This window comes from Miscanthus floridulus, chromosome 17, assembly GCF_019320115.1.
Source record: "Miscanthus floridulus cultivar M001 chromosome 17, ASM1932011v1, whole genome shotgun sequence".
Classification (NCBI taxonomy): domain Eukaryota; kingdom Viridiplantae; phylum Streptophyta; class Magnoliopsida; order Poales; family Poaceae; genus Miscanthus; species Miscanthus floridulus.
The window spans coordinates 52,760,181-52,786,234 of record NC_089596.1 but is presented as its reverse complement, the minus strand read 5'-3'; the positions used below and the strand labels follow the sequence as shown (position 1 = coordinate 52,786,234).

The following is a 26,054-nucleotide window of genomic DNA, read 5'->3' as shown; positions in this document are numbered from 1 at the left end:
TTTTTTATATAATTTTGGTCAAACTTGAAGACGTTTAACTTAGGACAAAATTATTAGAACACCTTAAGACATTTTACAGCATCTGGGTTTTGGTCGCTACTGGTGTAATCTGACCTGCTTGCGGCTATCTACGTCTTCTACATGTGTTTTGGTCAATGGAGAGCGTAGAGAACAGATTTGGCATCAGCGGGGACTTCAGCAGGGTCCCCCATGCTATTTTTGCTAGCTATGGATGCTCTGAACTCTTCCTCGTTGACCATACTGTTAGAAAAAATCTCCTTTGGCCAATTTCAGCACAGTATGCTAAGCATCAAGCCTCCTTTTATGCCGACGATGTAGTGCAGTTCATCCATCCAACAAGTGCTGATGTCTGTATCATCATGGAGCTTCTAGAGATATTTGGTCATGCTTCTGGGCTGAAGACTTATATGCAAAAAAGTTCAATAACTCCTATTGGGTGCTCTGATGCTGAGCTAGCAGTCATCTGTGAAGTTATGCCTTGTCATCGTAAAGAATTCCCATGCACCTACCTTGGCCTTCCCCTAACAATCCACAAACCCACCAAGACTGAGCTCCAACCTCTCATTGACAAGGTGGCTAACAGCCTCCCGGCTGGCAGGCCTCTCTCATGAATAGAGCAGGTCATTTAATTACTGTCTGTGTGGTGTTGACTTCTATCCCTATTTACCTAATGATTGCTAAGTTCCACTCCAACACACATGGATACACATGGATTGAGGTGGATACAAGTGCATCCAAACAATCCCGAAGTGGGTTATCAAAGCTATTGACAAGAGAAGAAGGGGCTTTCACTCAAAAGGTTGGGAGCAAGTAAATGAAGCCAACTGTCTTGTTTCCTGGTGAAAGCTCTAGTTTGGTTTTGGTGAATTAATGAAACCCTAAGTGCTAACCTAGTTTATCAAGTGCTCATGACATATGTAGCACACTTCAAGTAGAAGAAGCTAATGAAGATCATAGCATGACAATGGTGATGGCATGGCGATGATCAAGGTCTTAAACTTGAAATGAAGAAAGAGAAAAACAAAAAGCTCAAGGCAAAGGTATAAACCATAGGAGCTATTTTGTTTTAGTGATCAAGACACTTAGAGAGTGTGATCACATTTAGGTTTGATAGCCGTACTATTAAGAGGGGTGAAACTCGTATCGGAATGCGGTTATCAAAGTGCCACTAGATGCTCTAACTCATTGCATATGCATTTAGGATCTAGTGGAGTGCTAACACCCTTGATAACATTTGTGAAAATATGCTAACACAAGGTGTTTGTAGGGTTGAGATGGGTTTGGGTCGGCGCTTTTGAAAAAATGAAATGTCTATTTTCTATTGCGCCGGATGCAAAATTCTTGGTGGTTGGCACATTTGAGCAAGGGTGAAGAAGTTAGAGTTGAAATGGAGTTGGTCGAAATGATGCTGGCGTCGGTCTACTGACCGGACGCTGGGTCACTCAGCGACCGGACGCTGAAAGGCTGCGTCCGGTCGAGCTGTCAGACGGCAACAGTGGGTAGGGTTGAGCACCGGACGCTGGTCTGCGTCCGGTCAAGGTGGACCGGACGCGTTCGGTCGAAAAAACATGCCTCAGGGAGCTTACTGGAACGACCGGACGCTGGGGCTTCAGCGTCCGGTCAGTTTTACCGGAGCGTCCGGTCAGCTTCGCAGCCGTTGAAATCTGACGAACAGCGTTTGAAGCTGGTGACGCGTGGCGTCCATCGGGCGACCGGACGCTGAGGGCCAGCGTCCGGTCAGTATGACCGGAGCGTCCGGTCAGAGCGCGTTTTGCCCAGTGAAGGGGTATAACGGCTCTATTGATGGGGGCTCTATTTATAGCCCCATGGCCGGCTCAAGGGACAAACTCTTGTACATTTTCATTGACATAGCAACCTTGTGAGCTAAGCAAAAGGACTCCCACTCATCTACATCATTGATTCATCATCATAGTGAGATTGGGAGTGATCCAAGTGCATTGCTTGAGTGATTGCATCTAGAAGCACTTAGTGATCGTGTTTCGCTGCGGATTTCGCTTGTTACTCTTGGTGGTTGCCGCCACCTAGACGGCTTGGAGCAGCGAGGATCGTCGAGCGGAGGTGGTGATTGTCTCCGGCTCCGATCGTGGTGATTGTGAGGGGTTCTTGACCTTTCCCCGGCGGAGCGCCAAAAGGTACTCTAGTGGATTGCTCGTGGCTTGTGTGATCCTCATCTTGTGTTGGTTGTGCGGCACCCTATTGAGGGTTTGGCGTGTGAAGCCAATTAGCGCGTGAACCTCCAAGTGAGTGAATCGCCACAACGAGGACTAGCTTGCCGGCAAGTAAGTGAACCTCGGTAAAAAATCATTGTCTTCATCATTGATTCCGAGGTGATTGGTCATCATTGTTATTCATCTTCGTGATTGATTGGTTCATTCATCTACACGGCGGTATAACCCTCTTGATCACTCTCTTTACTTTACCGCAAACTAGTTGACAAGCTCTTTAGTGTAGCTAGTTGTGAGAGCTTGCATGCTTGGTTGGTGTGGCTCTTTAGTTAGCCTTTGAGAGCACACTACATAGGGTAGTGTCATTGCTCTTGTGTGAATTGACACTATCTAAACTAGAATTGTGGTAGGTGGCTTGTTCCTGGGAGCACGTTGTGGCGTGCCCCTCCAGTATGGTGGTTTAGGCATAATAATTTAGAGATCATGGGAATGGGCTTTGCACATACATTGGGCTGTGGCTACACAAAGCTGAAGCCAAACAGGCCATTGGCTGGTTTACCAATTAATGTGCCACATAATGCTCAAGTACTGTTTGGAGTGGAGTTGAGACAGTCATTGGCAATGGAGAAGATACCAGGTTCTGGGTTGATCACTGGTTGCAGGGGAAAACAGTGGCAGAAGTTGCTCCAAATCTAATAATTAAGATAATCCCCAAGCCAGCAGTTAAAACAGCGGACAGTCACCCAGCTCTTGATGGCAGACGATGGGTAACAGACATTAGGGAGCACTGACTGTACAAGTTCTTGCTGAATCCCCCATACAAGCAGTGAAACGACGTACAGTGGCTCAAGCCATGGATAATAGGCGCTGGGTTGCAGATATTAGAGGGGCTTTAACTGTGCAAGTGCTACGAGAATATTTATATCGTAGATGGCTTGGTTTTACAACCAGAGATCCCTGATCAGCATAGGTGGAAGCTAACCAATTCGGGGCTGTATAGCAGCAAGTCGGCGTACAATGCTTTCTTCCTGGGAAGCATTAGGTTCGCACCTTGGAAGCGCACCTGGAGAAGAGGGCACCACTGCGTTGTAAATTCTTCATTTGGTTGACCATCAAGAACAGGTGTTAGACAGCTGATCGTCTTGCTAAGCGTGGGCTTCCTCATCCGGCGGTGTGTGCTGTGTGATCAGGCAGAGGAAAATATCCAACACTTCTCATCTCTTGTGTGTTTGCTCGGCAAGCTTGGGCTTTAATTTTGCAGAGATTGAACCTGCTAGCTTTGGCTCCTCACGGAATGAACAATCATTTCTCCAGCTGGTGGTGTTATACTATAAGGGGCATTCCCAGAGTTGAGCGCAAAGGCCTTAGTACCCTCATTATCCTAAATATGGAAGCACCCAAATGTTTGTGTGTTGGAGGGTGCTAGGCCTACCATAGAGGTGCTGCTTCACTTGGTTGCCAATGAGGCTGCCCTATTGTGCTTGGCTGGGGCATCCACGTTGCATAGGCTTTTGGCTAGGCCGCTCATGTAGATCATTAATGAGTTGAGTCTTTTCATTCTGGTCAGGGTTGTTTGTACTAGGAGGGTTTAACAACCCCCCCCCCCCCCCCCCCCCCTCCTTTATGTAATTTTTCTTCTTAATCAAAAAATGACAGCTCTCCCACTGTTGTTTCGAGAGAAAAAAAATATCTTCTCCAATGGGATCTACTCCCTCCGTTCCAAATTATAAGTCGCTTTGACTTTTTTGATACATCTATTGTGCTATGCATCTAGATATAATATATAAGTCTACATACATAGCGAATTCTATGTACCAAAAAAGTCAAAGCAACTTATAATTTGAAATGGAGAAGAGTACTAGATAATTTGGCCATGCAGCAAAAAGTGCCAGACCAGGACGTATGCAGCCTAACAAAGTCAGGCTCCTATACTAGTAAGTCAGCTTACAATGCATATTTCCTTGGTTCCACCAAGTTTGCGCCATAACATATCTCAGAATCTTGGGCCCCGCTGTGTTGTAAGTTCTATATTTAGTTGGCAATCAAAAATAGGTGCTGGACTTCAGATCGTTTGGCTAAAAGAGGGCTGCCACATCCCAATGCTTGTCCTCTTTGTGATCAAGAAGATGAGACAATTCAGCATGTTCTAGTTTCTTGTGTCTTCACAAAGCTAGTGTGGCTGGTTATCCTCAAAAAATTGGGCCTGGCTGCCCTTGTTCCTCAATCTGCTGCCACTCCTTTCTGCAGCTGATGGCATGACGTGATCAGAAATATTCCAAAGGAAAGAAAGAAAGGGCTCAATTCATCCTTGTGGCTTGGGAGACCTGGAAACATCGTAATGCTTGTGTTTGAGGTGTTAGGCGCTGTGGCAAATTGGTGCATCAGCTCTCCATGAACTCTTATGAGGTCACTAAACCTGGCACCTAGGTCAAGGTTTGTTTGGTCGAGTTTTAGTCTTTTGCAAGTGGTGCGTGCTTAGGAGTTGGCCTCCAGCCTCTCGCCCTCTCCTTGTTTTTCTCTTCTTAATGAAATGACACACAGCTCTCCCACGTCGTTTGAGAAAAAAAAAATACCTTACATTTCAGAACAAACGGAGTAACATACATTTCAAATTTTCAATTAAAAGGCATGCATACATACCCATTATCATCATTTATTTGTCGAATAAAATCCAATAAAACCTGAGGTAGAAAAAAACTAAATGTCACATTATGTCATTGTTTAACAAAAAGAATGATGAAAGGCATAATAAATATTAAGAAATTATCTTATTTTGATAAAGAGATATTAAAATAGAGATGTCTTTCAGCAATCTAAGTATCTAACCTAATACAAAAACATTAACATAAATAAAATGATTGAGATGGTGAAGATGACTCTAATTTCACTAACCTGTGGAACACCAACCAAATACCTAACAAGAGTCTTATATACACCTGTTGCAGAACCAAGCTGTGCTAATTGCACCCTCCTACATATTAAATATCAAAATTAGGGAAAAGAAAAATATCAAAACTCAATCAAGGATAACAAATGTATTTCTTTCTTCTTAATGCAATGACACACAGCTCTCCTGTGCATTCGAAGAAAAAAAAACAATGTAGTCTTGGAAACGAAAAGATACACATAAGCAACCTTTCCATTTGCTGTTTCCATAACAATGCATATCGATCATGAATGCTTCCACCAGCACTAACCAGAGCATCTACCTCTGCTTGCTTATTTCTCTCTGAGCGTTCTCGCTGTTGCCTGATTAGAGTACCCCGAAAATCTTGGGGCATGTATGTCATAACTGCAAAATATTATAAATGATTGAATATCAATTACTAAGAATGCACCTGTACTCAACTGTAGAACTAAGGGATGAACCATCCAAGGTTATGCAAAACGTTGTTCTTAATATCAAACTTTCAATCATTTTTATTGTAGAATATGCAGGAGGGCTGCGTATCATTGCGTTAAGGGGATAAAAAAACACATTACAACACACCCACCACGCTCACACATACGCACACTCTAACAAACTCGTACGGAAACAAACGCGCCCTATACAGTCATGAGATCACAAATATCCAAAACTTCCAAATAATCAGCAAAAGTGATATGACAACGACTCAATGTTTTTATGATGTATTTAGTATGTAATGAAAGTATGAAACATATTATAGCATGAATTGCATTGAACAGCATCTAGAAACATCAAGCATAAGAATCTGTAGAGAGATAGGGAAACACCAAGCACCCTCTTAGGGGGGGTGACCTTTCATATATATAGCCCAATGGGGCTTGGATTACATCATGTCCACATACAACGTATACAGGACTGTACATGTCTACAATACATGTCTAATACCCGCCCGCAGTCGCAGCGGGAGGATCTCGAACGCAAAGACTGGACCTAAAGTCAGTGAACAGTTGTACAGGTAAGCCTTTGATCATGTTGTCCGTGAACTGATGTGTCGTGGGGACATGGAGCACCCGAACCTGTCCCAAGGCAACCTTGTCGCAGACGAAGTGAATGTCGATCTCGATGTGCTTCATGCGACGATGGTGGATAGGATTAGCAGTCATATAGACAGCGCTAACATTGTCGCAGTACACAACGGTCGCAGAAGCAATAGGTGCATGGAGCTCTTGGAGAAGCTGACAAAGCCAACAGCACTGGCGACGGCATGCGCAACCGCGCGGGTACTCAGCCTCAGCACTAGAATGGGACACCGTCGTCTGCGCTTGGAGGACCAAGAGACCAGATTGTCGCCGAGGAAGACGCAGTAGCCGGATGTAGAGCGCCTGGAGTCTGGACAGCCCGCCCAGTCCACGTCGGAGTACGCAGTGAGGGAGTCAACCGGCCCAGAGCTGAGGTGGAGGCCGGTGGACAAAGTGCCCTTCACGTAGCGGAGGATGCGCTTGATCAACACGAGATGAGGCTCGCGGGGATCGTGCATGAAGAGGCACACCTGCTGGACCGCGTAGGCGAGGTCGGGACGGGTGAGTGTCAGGTATAGTAGAGTGCCGGCAAGGTTGCAGTACTGGGAAGGGTCGGCGACTGGAGCTCCGTCGGTGGCGGAGAGCTTGGCACGAGTGTCAACTGGAGTCGAGGTGGAGCGACACTCGGCCATGCCTGTCCGCTGAAGTAGATCCACAGCGTACTGGCACTGGGAGAGGAACAAGCCCTCTGGCGAACACGTGACGGAGATGTCGAGGAAGTTGTGCAAATCACCGAGGTCGGTCATGGCGAACTCGGAGTGGAGACGCGCCATGATGCGCTGTAGCAAGTCGGACGAGGACGCCGTAAGGATGATGTCGTCGACGTACAGCAGCAGGTAGGCGGTAGCGTCCCTCTCTTTGAGCACAAAGAGGGACGTGTCGGAGACGGATGCGACGAAGCCGAGTAGGCGGAGATGGGCGGCGAACCGCTGGTACCACGCCCAAGGAGCCTGCTTCAGGCCATAGAGAACGCTGCAGAAGACAAACATCATCAGGGCGTGCAGGGTCGACGAAGCCTAGAGGCTGCTGGCAGTACACAGTCTCCCCCAGATGTCCGTGGAGGAAGGCATTCTTCACGTCAAGTTGGTGGATCGGCCAGGAACGCAAAGCAGCAAGGCTGAGGACAACACGTATCGTGGCAGGCTTGACGACGGGGCTGAATGTTTCGTCGTAGTCGATGCCGTGGCGCTGAGAGAAGCCGTGAACCACCCAACGTGCCTTGTGGCGGGCAAGGGAACCATCCGAGTGGAATTTGTGTTTAAAAACCCACTTGCCCGTCACAACGTTGGCGCCGGGAGGACGAGGGACGAGGCGCCAGGTCCCGTTATCAACGAGTGCCTTGTACTCGTCAGCCATAGCAGCCCTCCACTGAGGGTCGGCCAAGGCGAGATGACAGAGTGGGTGGCGGAGAAGTCGTAGCGCTGAACCTGACGAAGAGTGCCGGTCTGCGACCGGGTGATCATCCGGGGTGCTGGTACAGGAGCTGCTGCTGCAACCGGCGGTGCCTGCGGTACTACTGCAGCTGGCGGTGCTGGCGGTGCTGGTGTAGGTGCCGGCGCTACAACAGCCAGCTCGGGAGGTGGCTGGACTGTTGGGGGCGCCGGAGGTGCCCGAGGATGCCGACTGTACGTCAGACGGAATTCCCGGTCTGGTGGAGGAGCGGCTGCTGGTGGTGGTGGTGCAGCCACCACAAACCGAATAGGTGCAGCAGCCACCAGAGGCCCGCGAAGGAGGATCGCGGGGTCATCCTGCAGCTCCTCAGTAACCACCTGAGTAGGGCGCGGTTGCTCAACGTCGATATGTGACGGAGGAGCCACGGTAGTACCTGCAAGCAAGAAATCCAAGTCGCTATGCGAGGACCTGGAGGTGTCAAGTCCGAAGGGAAAACAAGTCTCGTCAAAAACAACGTGGCGCGAGATGATGATGCACCGTGTCGATAGATCGAGACAGCGATACCCCTTATGGGAAGAGGGGTAGTCGAGAAAGACACAAGCTGTGGAACGGGGGGCGAGCTTGTGGGGAGCCATGGCGGTCAAATTAGGGTAGCAGAGACACCCAAAGACACGAAGGTGGGAGTACTCGGGTGGCTTGTTGTAGAGTAGAGCATACAGGACAGCATTGTGAATGGCGGAGGAAGGGCGCCGGTTCAGCATGTACGTGGCTGTGGCGAGTGTCTCAGCCTAGTAAGGTGCAGGCATGTGCAAATGGATGAGCATGGTGCGGCTTATGTTGTTCAATGTGCGAAGAATGCATTCGGCCTTGCCATTTTGTGGGGAAATGTATGGACACGAGAGGCGTAAATGAATACCACGAGAGGCAAAGAGTCTGGAGGGTATTGTTTACGAACTCAGTGCCATTATCGGCCTAGATGGCTTTGATGGCGATACTGAACTGTGTGGATACATAGTTGCAGAAATTTGTGATATGTGCTGCAACCTCAGACTTGCGAACGAGGGGAAAAGTCCAACAAAAATGTGTAAAATCATCGAGTAAAACGAGGGTAATATTGGAAACCCGAAATACTGGCAACAGGAGATGTCCACACATCACAATGAACAAGTTCAAAAGGCATAGAGCTAAATGAACTGGAATTTGAAAAAGGAAGCCGCACATGTTTGCCAAGCTGACATGAGTGGCAGAGTATGCTCTACTTTATTACAACTGATAGACGCACTATGACGAAGAATATTTATAGTGGCGGAGCTGGGATGACCAAGACGGTGATGCCAGAGGTCGGTGGAGATGGCGATGCTGGCGTGTGGAGCGGGAGGTGCAGCGGGGATGGTGTAAAGATCGCCAGCACTATTGCAGCGAAGCATCACGCGCCGGGTCAGGATATCCTTGACAGAAAAACCGAGAGCGTCAAATTCGATAGAACAGTTGTTATCTCTAGTGAACTGACGAACTGAGAGCAGGTTGTGCACTAGGGATGGAACAACTAAAACATTATGAAGGGGAAAATTTGACTCGGGTGTGTGAAGGATAGACTCGCCACGACAGGAGATAGGAATAGTTTGACCATTGCCAACGGTAATGGAAGAATGAGAGGAAGGATGGCGGGAAAGGAGTATACCATCCGAGGAGCTCATGTGAGAGGAAGCACCGAAGTCCATCACCCAGGGATGCTGATCCTGGAGATTCATCCGATTGAGCGCGGCGACGAGACCAGCCTGGTTCCACATAGGAGCCGGCTGGGAGACCTAAAGCGGTGCGAAGGTTGTGGGAGGCTGCACCGGTGCGAACGCCGTGTGGGCCAGAGGGGGCGCGCCGAGGATCCCAGGGCGCCAATACCCCTGCTGCTGAACCGGAGGGGGGCCTTGGGGTGCCCACGGGTTATAGCAGAGCCAGGGACCCATGGGACCGGCCTGCTGTGCACCAGCAGCTCCACCGCGCGGCTCGGCTGGGCCGCCGTTCCAGCCCCGCTTGCACTTGCCCTTGCCCTTGCCGCCACTACCGCCTTTGTGTCCGCCGCTGGTGCCGCCACCGTAGCCGTCGGTGTTGTTGCTATGACCACCAGAGGAGGCCGCAGTAGTAGTGGTGGAGCGGCACCCGCCCGGGCTAGTGCAGCCAGAGCCTGCCGCGGCGAGGAGGGCGGTGTTGGTGACGGTCTTCTCGTCGTTGGCCAGGCGGAGCTCCTTGAGAACCAATATGTCATGGGCTCTAGCGAACGTGGGAAGAACAGCGGAGTTGACGATGTCGTCGGCGGTGTTGGAGAAGCGAGGGTTGAGGCCACGCAGGAGGGCGAGGACGAGCTGCGAGTCCTCCACGGGGTGGCCGACGTCGCGGAGGGCGGCGGCCTTGATCTTCAGGCGCTGGCACTACGCCGAGATGGAGTCGCCCTACACCATGGAGTGGAACTCGTTGAGGAAGATGGCATGTGGCTCCCTGTTGGCGTATACAGGACTGTACATGTCTACAATACATGTCTAATAGAATGATAAAATGCATTGCAGAAATAATGTGCCAGATCAGCAATTTATCCGAAGATATCCAAATCATGTATACTGTAACTCAAATGAGAATCAGCACAAAAATATCGAGTGCTTAATAGTATGCAGTATTCAGTGGCTTGGTCACAATATAAGCATTAAGATTCATCAATGGAAATTTAAATTTTTTGCTATTAATGAAATGCATCACTGGAAAAGAAAAAACAAAGTAAAAAAAATCAACCTGTATTGAAAACATTGTCAGCTTTTTGCAACTGAAATTGTTCTAACTTCTTCAGCATATCCTTCAATTTAGCTTCTATATCATCAAGTGTACAAACTATCTCAGCATCTTCTGGGGTGGACTTCTGTTGAAGCTGCTTGCATGTAGATGACAAATGTTGACCTCCAACAAATAAAAGGCAAAACTCATACTCAGATTTATATAGATACAAAGCTAAACTTACTGCCACAGGACGACGGGATGAGTTGATCAAGAACAGAATTTCTTCTATTTGTTCTCGGTTCTTCCACAAATTCTCATCGATTTTGTGGGCAGGTATGCCAGCCGCTTCTTGTTCTAAGAGTTCCTCATCTTTCCAAATGCAAGATGGATGAAACAATTATATCAAAAACATGTTTTCCTCAAACAACATGGCACAGTATTTAAATAGTGAAACATACAAGCGGCCCCTAAACCTGTCAGAGGAACTATTAATATGCAGTTATAATGAGTTGCATGCACCAACCATTTCAACCCGAAAGCTTAAGCTGATGGAGAGAGGTGGGCAATTCACTTATGCTCCAACAAGTTTCACGTTCCTAAACTTGTTATGTGGCTCACCTAAGGTCCAAACCTTTATGATTAGTGTTAATCTACAAACATATCATCCCTTAACATCATCTCCTTACATGCTCTCTTTCCAGTTCATGTCTTGTGAGCATCCACATCAGCAGCCAAGGCCCAATCTTAGGTTTTCGAGCTCATGTGAGCTTAGTAAGTTTAGGGACATTAAACTGCAGGTTAATAGTCCGGGGCCTAGATGACACCCCTATACAAGTTTAGGGGCCACTGGGGTATTTTACCAGCTCGAGAGTTGCCTTTGCTTACTTATACTGCCAGAAGTGTACTATCTAAAAATGTAGGTCAAAGAGTGTTTGCGGAATTCCTGCTCCCAGCAGTCTACTTATTTTTCATGAAATAAGTATTTGTCTTCAGCTTTTCTTGTCATGCATTTTCTTCATTTGTTTGTGTTGTCAAAATTGAAAAGCATATGAGCATTTTTGCACTTTCCCTTATATCTTCTGGCAAACCTTATTTTCCTATCAGTAAATGTTTGGTTACATAGTAGCTCAATACCTTAAGAAATTGAATATACTTCGTAGATTATAGGTGACTATCAACGAAATAACTTTTTCTGGCGTAAACAACTAAAACTCAAAGAATATACCTATTGTCGTTGTATACTTTGTGATCCAGATAAAACTTCTTAAAAACCTTGGCAATTCCACTTTTCACATAGTTCCAAAAACTTAGCGTGTGTTTGGTTTGGGAACCAAGTGGAATGTGTTGGTTCCATCCCACTTTTTTGGGTTGGGTTGAACCCATCTCACGTTTGGTTAGAGGGCCAAGGTTGTTCTAGATTTTCTATTTGTGGTTTGAAGGCAAATGGATGTGGGCTGAGGACCCCCTAACATGTAGGCCCCATGTGTCATCCCCATCCTCTTTCTTCTCCCTGCGTAAGCTTCACACCCGATGCCACCCCGCTCCTGGTGCTGCGCGCGCCCCTCACGCAGGAGCTCCACCGCCACCGCTTTGCTCCAAGCACGCCCCCAAGCACTGCCCAAAGATCCACCCCCCGAGGTCGCCCGCGGAGCCGTCAAGCGCCGCATCCCCGAAACTCCACGCCCCCGAGGGTCTGCCTACACGCTAAGGAAGACGAAGTGGGTTGGATTGGTTTCTCCATTTTGGAGGAATCGGACGAACCTGCGTATTGATGGAATCATCCCTTTTGGGTTGAACCCAACCCTCTTGGTCCTCAAACTAAACATCCTGGAAAATGGGTTCAACCCAACCCAGCCCCCTTCAACCCTCAAACCAATCACACGCTTGCAGTTTTCACCAAGTGCACACAACCCATGAGAACACTTGACATTTTTCCAGCATTCAGCTAATGCAATAAGATGAAAATGGGCAATCAGAATACAATTCTACCAACCAAAATATCAAATGCCATCAATGTATGGCAAACTCATCTCCTAAATTGAGCATTTTGCTGGGAAGGTCACAAGCATTTGGTGAAAGCACAAGAAGTGTTAGAGCATATTTAATAGTTAGGATATTGTAATCCCCTATTGCCCTATGTATCGGGAAGGTGTCTTGCTCCCCATGTCTTGTACTCTATTTATACCGTCCAAGGGCTCCATGCAATACATTGCACGCATTATACGCAATCCTTCCTGCTTTCATGGTATCACGAGTTTAGGGATTGATCTTGAGCCAAGGCTATTCCATTGGTCACTAAGAGGCAAGCAAAGAGACATACAATGCATGAAGCTTTGGATCAGAATTTTTGGATTTCGGACATTCAGGGTGCTTTGACAGTATCTGCGCTTGCTGAATATTTGGAATTGTGGGACCTAGTTACAGAGGTGGAACTACAACCTGATGTGCAGATGTTCACCAGTTGCGCTTTACTCAATCTGGTATGTACTCATCTATGTCTGCATACAGATCACGTTTATTGGGTCGGTGACATTTGAGCCTTAGGAATTAATTTAGAAGGCCTGGGCATCAAAGAAATGGCTCCCCCCCCCCCCCCCCCCCCCCCACCCCCCGGTTGTTTGCTCATAACAGATGTTGGACGGCAGACAGATTGGCTCGCAGAGGATTACCCCATCTAATGCAACATCTCCTATGTGAACAGGAGGATGAGACCATTTATCATATATTGTCTAGCTGTGGGTTCTCTAGAACAATATGGCTACTCCTCTTTCACCGCTACAGATTACCAGACGCCTTGCCTTTCCCTGGTGACAAGTGCTTCTTTGATTTGTGGATAAGAATTATCATTTTCTTCCACAGGGAAGCGAAGTGATGGTTGAATTCACTAATTACTTTGGGGGCCTAGATGTTGCGGATGTTTTCATAATAACTGTGTGTTCAATGGAGCCAATCCCAACATTCAGCTAGTGATTAAACTAACCTTGATGAGGCTCATCTCTGGTGCTTTGCTGCCGCTAAGGGATTAGCACATTTAGAAGTGGTGGCCAAGTTGATGGCTTGAGTTTCCTCAGGTTTGGTCAAGTGTTGTCTGTAACAGGCACGAATATAACTAAGCAATATTTGTGTGTGGGTGTGTTGTACTCTCCTTACTTCTTTTGAATGCAATGATACACAGCTCTCCATGTTTCAAGAAAGAAAAGAATGTGGTTTCAACAAGGTTCAGTAGGCAGGTTAAAACTGACCAGCAAAAGGAGACACAACTTCAACCATGTAACCATAAGGGTGGCATGACATCATAAGCAGTTTTGCTTCCAAATGAAAACAAAGAGCGGCAACAATAGTGATCAATCAAGCCACAACTTTAACCAAGTTGTGACCACTTGTACATATATAGCAGCAGGTGGATGTGAACATGTGAAATAGCCATACTACATGGAATGAAGGAAACGGAATTGGTCACACAAATAATAAATAAACTCATTAAACAATAGTTGTAGCATCATAGCTTGTTGACTGTTTTAGCATGAAAAGCCTTCTTCTCAAACCATTCATCAGGTAATCCATTGAACTGAAGAATACCAAAATAGAAAGGAAAAAATAAGAGGAGGTGGTCAGGAGGCACGCCATGTTGTTTATGTGGGAAAAAGGACGATGTTTCACATATTTTCTTTAAATGCTCACTAACTGTTTTTGTTTGGAGTTGTCTTAGGGAGACTTTCAATTAGGATGGGTTTCCCAGGTCAGTTACGGATTTGATGGAGAAATGGTTTCTTAGGATAGGCATTCCATATCACTTAGATTACAGGTCTTTTGGGGGCAATGTGGGTGACTAGAAACAAGATGGCCATCAAGAGGAAATTTCCTAAAGCTCCTAGTGTACTGTGGTGATCTTTGTTGGCTTATCTTTGATGCAGAAGTGGTCGATGCTGCTCAAGGCGAAGCACCAAGGAACAGTCTCTAAGGTGGCAGACAAAATCAAGACATGGATGTTGAATTTCAACTCTGATATTGGCGAACCGTAATTCATGGTTCCATTTAGAATCTGTCTAGATAACAACTAAGTGTTTGGAGAGCAACCATCACTCAATTTTTCTGTCCCTTAGATCTAAAATGGAGGGCCCAGATCAAATCTCCTCTCCATCTTATCTTCTTCTCTTTTTCTTCTTCCTCTGCCCGCAGTCCTGCACAGCGACCCCTACTGATGTGCCGCTCGCCCCTGCCGCCACCACCTCACCACCCGGCTCCAGCGGCTCCCCCGCTGCCGAATCCGCTGTCCTCCACCACAGCCTAGCCCTAAAATCCATCGGATGTGCCTCCTCCCTACCGTATTCTTCATCTCCAGCCAAACTCCCCCACCGCCAGCTCCTCCTGCCCGGCTCCAGCGACACCCCTCCACCTCCGCTGCCAACAACGATCGCCACCATGTTAACCCGGTGGAGGTTGCCCTTGCCCTTGCTCCGCCCAACCGCCTTCCCCGACTAACCGGCCAGAGGCACCGCACCACAAAGGTTTATTTTTTGTTAAAAGTGAGAGGAAGCCTTGAATCACTCGAATGAAGTTTAGATTTAGTTTTCGTTTAAGATCTGTCTTGTAAGCTGGAGTCTCAAACCTTGTATTGTATCGAACATTTGCTTTCTTAAAAGCAGAGAAAATTCTTCTTTCAAAAAAAAAGAAAAAACTAAAAAAACATCTATGAGCAGATTACCCTCACATCCTTTTGCTTCGCCAAGATAGAGATCATTTTATAATTATTATTAAGAAAAGCAATAATTAGCTGCTTTTAGCAATCCGAGCAAACGAATCGAACTAATTGCCAGATCGACACTATGCGAAGCGGATCGCGGGTGAAATTTAGCAAGGGCGGGCTCACCTGGGGCGATGGGAGCAACGGCGGCGAGGTCGGCGGAGAGGGCGCGAAGCCGGGCGGCGAGGTCCGTGGTGGCGTCGGGCAGCGGGGGCAGCGGGTACTTGTCGTAGTAGCGCGCGAGGTAGGTCCGCGTAATGGGCGCAAGCCCCTCCGTCGTCGCCATCGCCGGCGCGGCCGGGCGGCGGCGAACGGAGGTGGCGTGGGGACAGGGGAAAGGGAGGAAGGAGGGGGCACGTGAAATGGACGCGCTGCTGAGGTTGCAGCAGAGGAGAGACCGGACGAGGATTGGGTTGTGGCGTCACCGGGAGCAAAAAGAGGCATCAAGCAGCGCATGTGTGTTTTGACAGGGCTCCGACTCCTTTCAAACAGCTTCGGCCCTAGCGCTTAGAGCTGGTATAACGTTAGGTGCTAATGGAGTGTTACGGACCGTTAAATCGTTTTTCTGCCGGCCCGGTGCTTAAGGGCGGCCAAGGGCTTGGGCGCTTAAGGACAGCTTCGCCGCTCGTGAAACAGCCACAAGGGCAAATTTACGACACAGACTGGTATAACGTTAGGTGCTAATGGACTGTTACGGACCGTTAAATCTTTTTTTCTGACGGCCCGGTGCTTAAGGGCGGCCAAGGGCCTTGGGCGCTTAAGGACAGCTTCGCCGCTCGTGAAACAGCCACAAGGGCAAATTTACAGCACAGACCGTTGGCTGTCTCATTTAATGATTTATACGTAGCCATGATCAATCATGAATATCATTTCTATACACCATTATATTGCTAAATGATGCAAAACAAATCATTTAAAATAAATTATATATTATATATAATGTAATATAATATATTTCATAAATCAAATATAACATATGTCTTTTTCCACGTAAATCAAATATGATTGAAATATTTATGTTTAATTTTCTTTGTTCCTCATAAATCAAATATGACATGTTCACATAGGAAACATTGCGCGGACAGTGGACGAGAATCAAAATCAAGTGACATGCAGGTAGTTGAAAAATAGAATTACAAAATATGTGCATTCATTTATCAGTTTTCAGTAGCTGAACAGAAACATTCAGTTTTCACATTCCTTCTTATTATCTAATAAACATAGCCAACACCGAAGCATACTGGATTCATGCAAAACGAATTACATTGTTTATCGGGGGTACCTGGAATCTAGTGATGTGAGGCTTTACATAAGGTCCCGTAACCATTTGATCTTCTCATCCGTTTTGGTGTTCTTCATGTGATACTCATAGATGCCATGGAGTAGTACATCATTATGACGGAGACAGATAGAGTTAGGCTGAGGGCGACGGTAACACCTCAGGCCCGGCACACGGCACAAGCCCTGCTCTACCGAGGGGTGGGCCCCACCTACGTAGCAACCTGCTTACGCTTTCGTCCTCGCTTCACGCAAAACGGTTAACCGAAGGTTACTACGCGTCCTTAGCCTGGCTATTTAAGCTGGTTCGGCGAACTCAGAATTCATGGTATGATAATTAACTTCTGGTTGTACTGTGTTTTCCGCAGCTACAGTACTCAGCGCTATAGTACCCCCCCGAATTCAATCAAGCCTAATTCAACGCTAAGCTACAGTACCCCCTAGCCGCAATTCGGCCCATGAGCTGGGACAGCGCACACACTACAATGGTCTCTTCCCGGCCAGATTCCGGTGAGGCTGCCAGCTATCCTAATAGGCAAAGTAGGAGAGAGGAATCGAGAAACGAGATGTGCTTGCCTTGTCGGGATGCGCCCTGCCCCGCCGGCGCGGCCCCGCTCTTCCTCGTCGGTGCCAGCGCCCTGCTCGCCCCACCCTGCTCTAGTGCAGCTCTACTCCGCCCCGCCCTGCCTCGGTGCCAGCGCCCTACTCGCCCTGCCCTGCCCCGATGCCGGTGCCGCCTGCTCGCCCTTCGTGCGCATGCCAATGAGGATTTTTGGCGCGACTTGTTCTCTTCTCGCGCGGGCGCAACCGGATCCGCGCGGCTCGGCTCAAGACGACGGCACCGTACAATGCGAAGCCAGCCATCGAGTTCATCTGGGAGCACGAGCGCTCGCCGTTGTTTCACAACACGATAGCTTTCCCCTCTCTCTTCGTTTACTGTAGCGAACCAGGGTATTTTGCAAAACTTCCATCTGGAGACGACAGCCAGCACGCCCGTTGTATGTGCCCTGACCGGCTCTTGTGTGATCCCTGTAGCCACATGCACGGAAATCTATCTGCATGCGACGGAACGGCTGCAATATAAGCACCTTAAACTAATTTTTATGTTGTAGATTAAGCTCATCATAAAAAAAAAGAGAAGGTCAACGTAAAAAAGAAGAGAAGATCATCATAAAAAAGAAAACGAAATCATTATGTGATGGAACAAAATCACTCACAATCCTGTCTCAAATTTTGGGTGATGATGAAATCAATTAAGGTATGTGAGACCCTAACGTGAGGCAACCCGGAGTTATGCTTTTGTTTATTCCATACCACTGCATGTTTTCTCAAATCATCATGTCTCTAGTGCTTTCTTTGGCTAAGCCTAGAGATTCATGCATATCCATTGTTTAATTTTCTTTTCCCTTTTTTCCAAAACCATAGTGTTGACGGTCAATATTGATGATTATAAACCGGCAATTACCTTTCCTTTACTCTTACAGTCAATCACCAACATAGGTACAGTGGTTTTAATTAACTATTTCCACAAGTTTTGGTGATTTTGTAAGTATAGGAGGATTTATCCAGAAAATGGGCTTAAATGGGCCATACTATCACAAGGGATCAGATCCAATTGCGACGAAACCAACTCTATCGGGCCCTAAGCCATCTTTCATGGACTAGAGATGAAGATCCACGTGGATAGGGGCCATGGTGGGGTTGGGCGACCCCACCTGTAGGTCGGTCGACCCACCTGGACCCACTATCGGCGCCGCGGTTTCTTCACCAACTTTAAAGATTAATCTCCACCCTTTATTTAAGTCGGTTTGATCCAATGGCGGACGTAAGAATTGGTGTGGATCGATGACGTGGTGGTTACTTGCTCCCTACTCCATCACCCCTATAAAAGGACCATAGACCCCTCCGGGAAGGCATCCTAATTCATTCAGAGATCCAATTCAGAAGAAGAGAGTAGAACTCCAGTTATCATCATTAGTTTTAGTATAGTTAGCTTAAGTAAGATTCAAGTATATTCGGGCTACTGCTCGGGGTTCTAGATTTATCTCTAGAAGACTTGGTATAGCCAATGTATCCTTTATTTCTTATTATGACTTTGATCTTAATTTATATTATGTTTCTCTTTATCATGTTGCTAGTTTACTTCGAGTACATGCATGATATAGTTTTAGTTATCTTTGAGTTTATATATAAGTTCACAGAGCGCTCAATTAGGTACTCATGTGGGTTGAGTAGACAAACTATGTGTAAGCATGGTGCTTAGACATTGTTTTGACTATGGATACATCCTACATTCTGGATCTTGGTAGATCAATGTGTGTGACAATTTCTCATTGTTTCCCTGTAGCCTAACTCCCATCTGTATGCCTAGCAGGACTTTTTATCATTATAGAGTAGTTAAATTGTAACGACCCGAGTTCATTACAATATAGGCAGTCATTTTGACCATCCAAGTGAACAGTCATTCAAGCTCCTGTACAAACGCCTGATGCCTTGAGCTAGATCAATCGTCAAGAATCTACCAAAAAGGAATTTACAATCATCCTCGGATGGCCATGGTCAGGTTCGTACCCGGAGCAATGGAGAGAAACCCGATTGGATTAAGAGGTATCCTATTGACATCATCAACACCAACTCAACCCCAGAGATTACACTATGACATAACAACTCAGTCCTCCAATATCGAACCACCCAATAGTTAAGCTCAGTCAGCGAAGACAGCAACCTATCGGACAGTCCGCTAGACCTATTGGACCATCCGATAGATCATAGTGCAGCAGCAAGAAATGGGAAATGAGTTGTTTGCCACCTAAGTGTGTGGGACCTACATGTCAGCACAAAATGGGATAGATATCTCTCAGCTGAAGCCACTCTCTCTCACTCATCCTCCCATTTGCAACACTCACTCTCTCTCTACTCACTCAAGAACAAGCAAGAACCCTAGAAGCTAGAGAGGGGAGAGATTGGAGAAGGGACTGAAGAAGAAGAGGGAAAGGAAGGAGGGAAGCATCAGCAGCAGCCCATGGACACCCTCCACCCCTCAACCCCTTCATGGTGAGTTCAAGAAGAACCATCCTCATTTCTTGGATTTTTCACCCAAGGATCTAATCCATAGATTTTGATGCTAGATTGAAGATTTCTTGCTGGTGGTGGTTCCATCATATGTAAGTAAGTTCAAGAAGTTCTTACCTAGCTCAGTCACCCAACAACCCCATGGATTGTCCTTTGATTCATCTTCTTGGAATGATTGCAAGAGGGAGTTCATATGGAGCCAAGCCAAGTTTGGATGAAGAAGTAAGAGTGAATGAAGCTTGGATCTTCAACTTTTTGGCTACGAAAGCTCTCAAATCTCGGAGCTAAGGATTTTATCTCAATCTTATGGTTCATCCTCATATCCTTATATCTCTAAGTTTGATCCTATACCTATAGCAGTTTCACGCAGAGTGTCTGCCAGTTTATATAGACCAAAACCCCACAACCCGAGAGCACCCAGTTCTCAGCGGAGCGTCCGCGACATCTTGCGAAGTGTCTGTTGATTTATAGCCTCAGCAACCCAGAGAACCCAAGACCTCCTAGTTCCTACTAGAACGTCTGTCACCTCCGACGGAGTGTCCGCTAACCCAAACAGAGTCAGAACGGAGCTAAGTCACCTCGAAGCCCAACCCGATGAAGTGTCCGCCACCTAGGTTGGAGCATCCGTCAAGATAACAATAAGAGTGTTAGTGGTCTAGATAGCTTACCCAAGAAGTCAACAATACTAGGTTAAGCTTAGTTTTAAATAGGGCAATTATAGAGCCATAGATAGCAGCCTCTATCCTAAGCTCTAAGTCGAGTCTTGTTCCTGAGCCTCCATCGATTATCTTTAGCCTTGATCTTCATTTTCTTTCAGGAGCCGAGTAGTGTGAGGAACGTATGTGTTGGCATTTCTTAGCGCGATCACCAAGTATGGAGGTTTCAAGTCCATCCCTGGCAACGGCGTTAGAAATGCTTATTGGCATTTCTTAGCGCAATCACCAAGTATGGAGGTTTCAAGTCTATCCCCAGTAACGGCGCCAGAAATGCATGTTGGTATTTCTTAGCACAATCACTAAGATTGAGTTAACCTTAGCGACACCACTAAGAAACACCAACTAAGATAGTTCTTAACGATTATAGAAAATATCTGCAAGCGAACGGATGTATCGTTGTAGCATTTCACCCGAAAGTATTCAACGTATCGTTATTTATATTTTCCCAAAGGAGGGCAAGGTATAAGAGTCTAGCATGAACATGAACAAGATTACTTATATGCATTAGTAAACCAATAGTTCTAGGCCAACCTCAAGGAAAAAAGGAAAACAAAGAATTAAAGAATGTTCCTAACTGGAGCCGGCATGGTCAAATATAGTCGTGCAAAGAACAGTTAATGATCATACAAGTTATATGATTAGAGTTAGAACTAAGTGTAAGATTGGACAGAGAGATCTCTGAACACTGGTCTGCCAGCAAGCGCGAGAGACTTTAAAACTCCTACACAGTACCCGAACATGGGGGATTATAAGGGACGGATATGGCTGTCACCACTTACCGCCTACCCCTCAACCGGGGGGCATCGTCATATCCAAAGGTTCCCGTGCACCTGAGCACCACGCCCGTGTACAAAGAAACTACCCATATCCCCCGAGACTCCGACCCTACGGATTGACAAGCATAGGACATGGGCAAACCCGAAGGAACGACAAACTGCCACCTCAATCCTATCTCTACTTCTACTCATACTGTTGACACCAAAATTTGGTAAGTTTACCCTGGAGAGGAAAGCATCGACCGATGATGTAAAAAGAAGAAAATCTTCGATAATTGTCGTGATTTGAAAGCCGATAGAACATATGCGATGGAATCGTTGGTGCTTGGAAAATAATAGGAAAGGAACTAAGTCCGCAGCAAAAGATCAGACAACTGGCGTCACCTGTACATATCGGAGTTCTGATGTGCCTGCTATCTTGTTTGTTACATATACGTGACGCATTATTGGACAATCTGCAAGGCAAATTAAAAGGGATGAGAGCCTGGAATGCTATACGAGCTATGCTTCACGTGGATGCCAACAAGATTAAAGCAAAGGGAATATACATATATACGTGATCATTAGACTTGCTTGTTTGTCTATTATATAGACATGCAAATATGGCCAATTAATATATTTGGCCAGTTATATATGGTAAGACTCATGTGCAAGGCCAAGCAGATCAACTAACGAAGAAGGAATATTTTAATATTATTTGCTCAGCCTACATAAGGAAATAAATCAATATATCTTTGGATGGTGACGTGAAGCTTCTTGAATGGAGTCCATACATGAAGGAAATGTTACAACTCCTGGCTGCTGACGTGATGAGGATGCAAGATAAGCTCAATTAGAGGAGCACACGTATACGTACACATTACCAGATCTGTGCATGGTTTGGCCCGTGTGTGCCTATGGCCAAACTAATTAAGGAATATTATATTCAGATTAGCTTCTTTGTATACGTATGAAAGAGTCTTATTCTTGTACGCAAAGACCATCAGCCCTATAAATATAAGGGGTCACGACAGATTGTAAGCCATCTCTTATCGATCAAACAAACAAGTATCTTTACTTTTCAGCTTATGCCACCCCTTAGGAGTAGGAGTAGAGTAGATCTCGACGAGTTCTTTAGGCAAGTAAGGCTGCATCGGACGACCTGACCTCCGGCTTATTTATGAGTATCCGTCATGACTTATATTGTTACTTGTGAGGCTGCAACAGATGATTGATCTCTTGTAAGTCGCGATATAAGTTAGTTATCGATCTATATTATTGTTTGTAAGGCTGCAACAGACGACTGATCTCTTACAAATCACGATATAGATTAGTTATCGATTTGTATCAACTTTTACAAGGCTACAACAGACGACTGATCTCTTGTAAACGTTGGTATTAATCAAAATTATCAATATTGTGTTAAATAGTTTACTGTTTAATATAATTTCACCAATTGTCCGATCTAGATTGAGATTTATTGGTCTTATTATTCTGATCTATCGTCTGCTAGACATCTTTTACGGTTGAATTCAATTCTTGACGTTAGATCTTGTTTGATGACTAATCTATCTGAATCTTGATCGTACATGATGGGTGTTTGGAGTTGTGTTCTATTAAAAGATAGATTCATTGGTCGCTAGTATCCGGTATGACTCTGCTATTAATGTTGCATCAGCCGAGTTGACCTGTTGATAGCGTGTCAGATTGGACATTGTCGGTTAATAGATCTATATATTAAGAAGAGCATGGCGTCAGCCACCCACTATGTCTCCATCAGCTATTTAGCCGATGGCTTGAGCTTCCACGCGTATATCATGCCTTCATGATTTCTTTGCGATGTAAGTAGATCTATCGACTGCTGGTCTCTGATCTAGGGTCCTACTATCAATGCTGCATCAGACGACTCGACCTATTGATGGTACAATAGATTGAGTCTAGTTGTTTGTAGATTTATTTATATCCAATGGATGAGTCGTTGGAGTGGGCCTTTGCTTGGTTCTTTTGCGTTTTTCATAATATTCATACCAAGATTCCTCTCTTTCAAGGAGCCAAGCTGATATGGCAGGGGCTGATCTCGATCTTTCGATGAGAGGATGGGGTAACTTCAATTTGGGGAAGGATTCGACGTTGGCTGTCCGACTACAACATCCAGCAGGGTTGTTGTGCCTTAGAAATAGGTACACCGACTCTGATTTGTCTCCAACAGGGTTGCTGCTACATGTCTTTTATAGTGGGAAATAGCCAAGAGGCATGGGAGGGTGGAAACCCTAAATTAGAATGCCCCCTAGTGGGCTTTACTTGATAAGTGGTTCTCAGCCCATGACTGGAGGTCCAAACGTCTTTTCATTGATTCTGCTCGTCTCCAGTGGAGTCTGGCCATGAGGTTGGATCCATGTGAAAATAGACATCAAGATCTTTCCAATGAGTACTCATGGGCCATCAACAACATCCGGAGTCGAGAGTTATGATCAAATCAATCTGGTGCTGCTACGATGTCCAAACGTGCACTTCGAATGTTTAGTATGGTCTTCTTGTTGTTTACACCAGCATCCGCTTGATGGTTATCTTGATGACCTTGCACCCAGCTAGTTCCTTCCATCTTCCTAAGCATAAGGAAATCATCATAAGGATTTAGTAGTAACCCATTCGGAGAAGAAATTGTTTGGACAGCGAGGAATGACTTTACCTGATAATTAAGTTCTTCGTGCTTTAGCTCGAGTCATTGGCCCTTGTTGTGCAATAGGTATGGTTGTATCCAAGGAAGAGATGTCCTCATCATTCTCCCCTTCTTGCATTTGAGTTCGTCCTCGACTCACATTCATTCTCTTCTCCCAAGTACGGCTTCAAATCTGCAATGTTAAACGTGGGGCTAACCCCGAAATCTGCAGGTAACTCAAGTTTGTATGCATTATCATTAATTCGTTCTAACACTTTGAAAGGACCATCTGCTCTAGGTAGCAACTTAGACTTCCTCAAATTAGGGAACCTATCTTTTCTCAAATATAACCAAACTAGATCACCAGGTTCAAAAGTGACATGTTTCTTTCCTTTACTACCAGCAAGTTTATATTTTGCATTCATGCACTCTATATTCTCCTTAGTGGTCTCATGTAGTTTTAAAATCAGTTCAACACGTTTATTTGCATCAACATTGACCCTCTCCTGAGGTTGGAAGGGGTAAAAGATCAATAGGAGCACGAGGCAAAAACCCATAAACAATCTCAAAAGGGCATTTCTTAGTAGTAGAATGCTGTGAACGATTATAAGCAAACTCAACATGAGGTAAGCACTCTTCCCACAATTTTATGTTCTTCTTCAAAAGCAGCCCTAAGCATGGTTGATAAAGTTCTATTTACAACCTCAGTTTGCCCATCCGTTTGGGGATGACAAGTGGTGGAAAATAAAAGCTTAGTCCCCAACTTAGCCCACAAAGTCCTCCAAAAATGGCTAAGAAACTTTGCATCACAATCAGAAACAATGGTGTTTGGTACACCATGCAAGCGGACGATCTCACAAAAGAACAAGTCAGCCACATGTGTAGCATCATCACTCTTATGGCATAGTATGAAATGAGCCATCTTAGAAAATCTATCCACCACAACAAAGACACTATCTCTCCCCTTCTTTGTTCTAGGCAGCCCTAAAACAAAGTCCATAGAAATATCCTCCCAAGGCGCACTAGGAACAGGTAGAGGCATATACAAACCATGAGGATTAAGGCGTGACTTAGCTTTTTGGCATGTTGTGCAGCGAGCAATGAACCTTTCCACGTCTCTCCTCATCTTGGGCCAAAAGAAATGATCAGCAAGGATGTCCTCCATTTTCTTCACACCAAAATGTCCCATCAGCCCTCCTCCATGCGCTTCCTACAACAATAGCAAACACATAGAGCTAGCTAGAATGCATAGCTTGTTAGCTCTAAAGACAAACCCAGTCGGTGAGGACAAATCTGTTCCATGTTTTCCCCTCTTGGCAATTCAGCAATACATCTTTGAAATCATTGTCATGTGCATATTGTTCCTTAATAGTTTCCAAACCAAAGATTTTAGAGTCAAGTTGTGAAAGCATGGTGTAACGTCTAGACAAAGCATCAACAATTATATTTTCCTTCCCCTTTTTGTGTTTGATGACATAAGGAAAGGACTCGATGAATTCAACTCACTTGGCATGTCTACGGTTTAGTTTTGCTTGACTACGGATGTGTTTCAAAGATTCATGATCAGAATGTATGAGAAACTCTTTGGGCCATAAATAATGCTGCCATGTTTCCAAAGTCCGAACTAGAGCAAGCAATTCCTTATCATAAGTAGAATAGTTCAAACTAGGGCCACTCAACTTTTCACTTAAATATGCCACAGGTTTTTCCTCTTGTAACAGCACACCACCCAACCCAATTCCACTAGCATCACATTCAAGCTCAAAGGTTTTGTTGAAATCAGGAAGTTGGAGCAAAGGTGCGTGTGTTAACTTGTCTTTTAGCGTGTCGAATGCATTCCTGTGTGCTGCAGCCCAAGTGAATGCCACACCCTTCTTGGTGAGCTCATGTAGCAGGGCTGCAATGGTGCTAAAGTCCCTCACAAAGTGACAATAGAACCCCGCAAGTCCTAGAAAACTTCTTATTTGTGTGATCGTAGTGGGAACTGGCCAGCTATGAATTGCCTCGACCTTGGCTTGATCAACTTCAATACCCTGCTGGGGTCACAACATAGCCAAGGAAAGAGACTTGATCTGTGTAAAATGTGCACTTCTCAAGATTACCAAATAATTGAGCATTACGTAAAGCATAAAAAACAGCACATAAATGATCAAGATGTTCCTCCAAAGTTTTGCTATATATCAGAATGTCATCAAAGTATACCACCACAAATCTGCCAATGAAAGCACATAAAACTTCATTCATTAATCTCATGAAAGTGTTGGCTGCATTAGTGAGGCCAAAAGGCATGACTAACCACTCATATAGACCGAACTTGGTTTTAAATGTTGTTTTCCATTCATCTCCTAACTTCATGCGAATATGGTGGTAACCACTACGCAAATCAATTTTAGAGAACACAATTGAGCCACTCAATTCATCAAGCATATCATCTAGTCTAGGAATCGGATGATGATATCTAATTGTGATATTATTAATCGC

General features: G+C 45.6%; 1 protein-coding gene across 5 annotated transcripts in view; it reads right to left on the bottom strand.

The window, feature by feature from the left end:
* LOC136518804 (uncharacterized) overlaps nucleotides 1–15,547 on the bottom strand; it is a 58,593-nt gene extending 43,046 nt beyond the window's left edge. For 2 of the 5 annotated variants that reach the window (XM_066512490.1, XM_066512491.1), the window contains exons 1-6: nucleotides 15,220–15,543; nucleotides 10,591–10,718; nucleotides 10,368–10,500; nucleotides 5,343–5,499; nucleotides 5,100–5,178; nucleotides 4,848–4,888 (exon numbers count right to left, since the gene is read on the bottom strand). In XM_066512490.1, the coding sequence (XP_066368587.1) occupies nucleotides 4,848–4,888; nucleotides 5,100–5,178; nucleotides 5,343–5,499; nucleotides 10,368–10,500; nucleotides 10,591–10,718; nucleotides 15,220–15,379 (698 nt within the window). In that variant the 5' untranslated portion in view covers nucleotides 15,380–15,543. Of the gene's footprint in view, nucleotides 1–4,847; nucleotides 4,889–5,099; nucleotides 5,179–5,342; nucleotides 5,500–10,367; nucleotides 10,530–10,590; nucleotides 10,719–15,219 lie in introns of all 5 variants that reach the window. The other 3 variants (XM_066512493.1, XM_066512492.1, XM_066512494.1) reach the window with 3 other exon arrangements.
* Nucleotides 15,548–26,054: the final 10,507 nt, after the last annotated feature.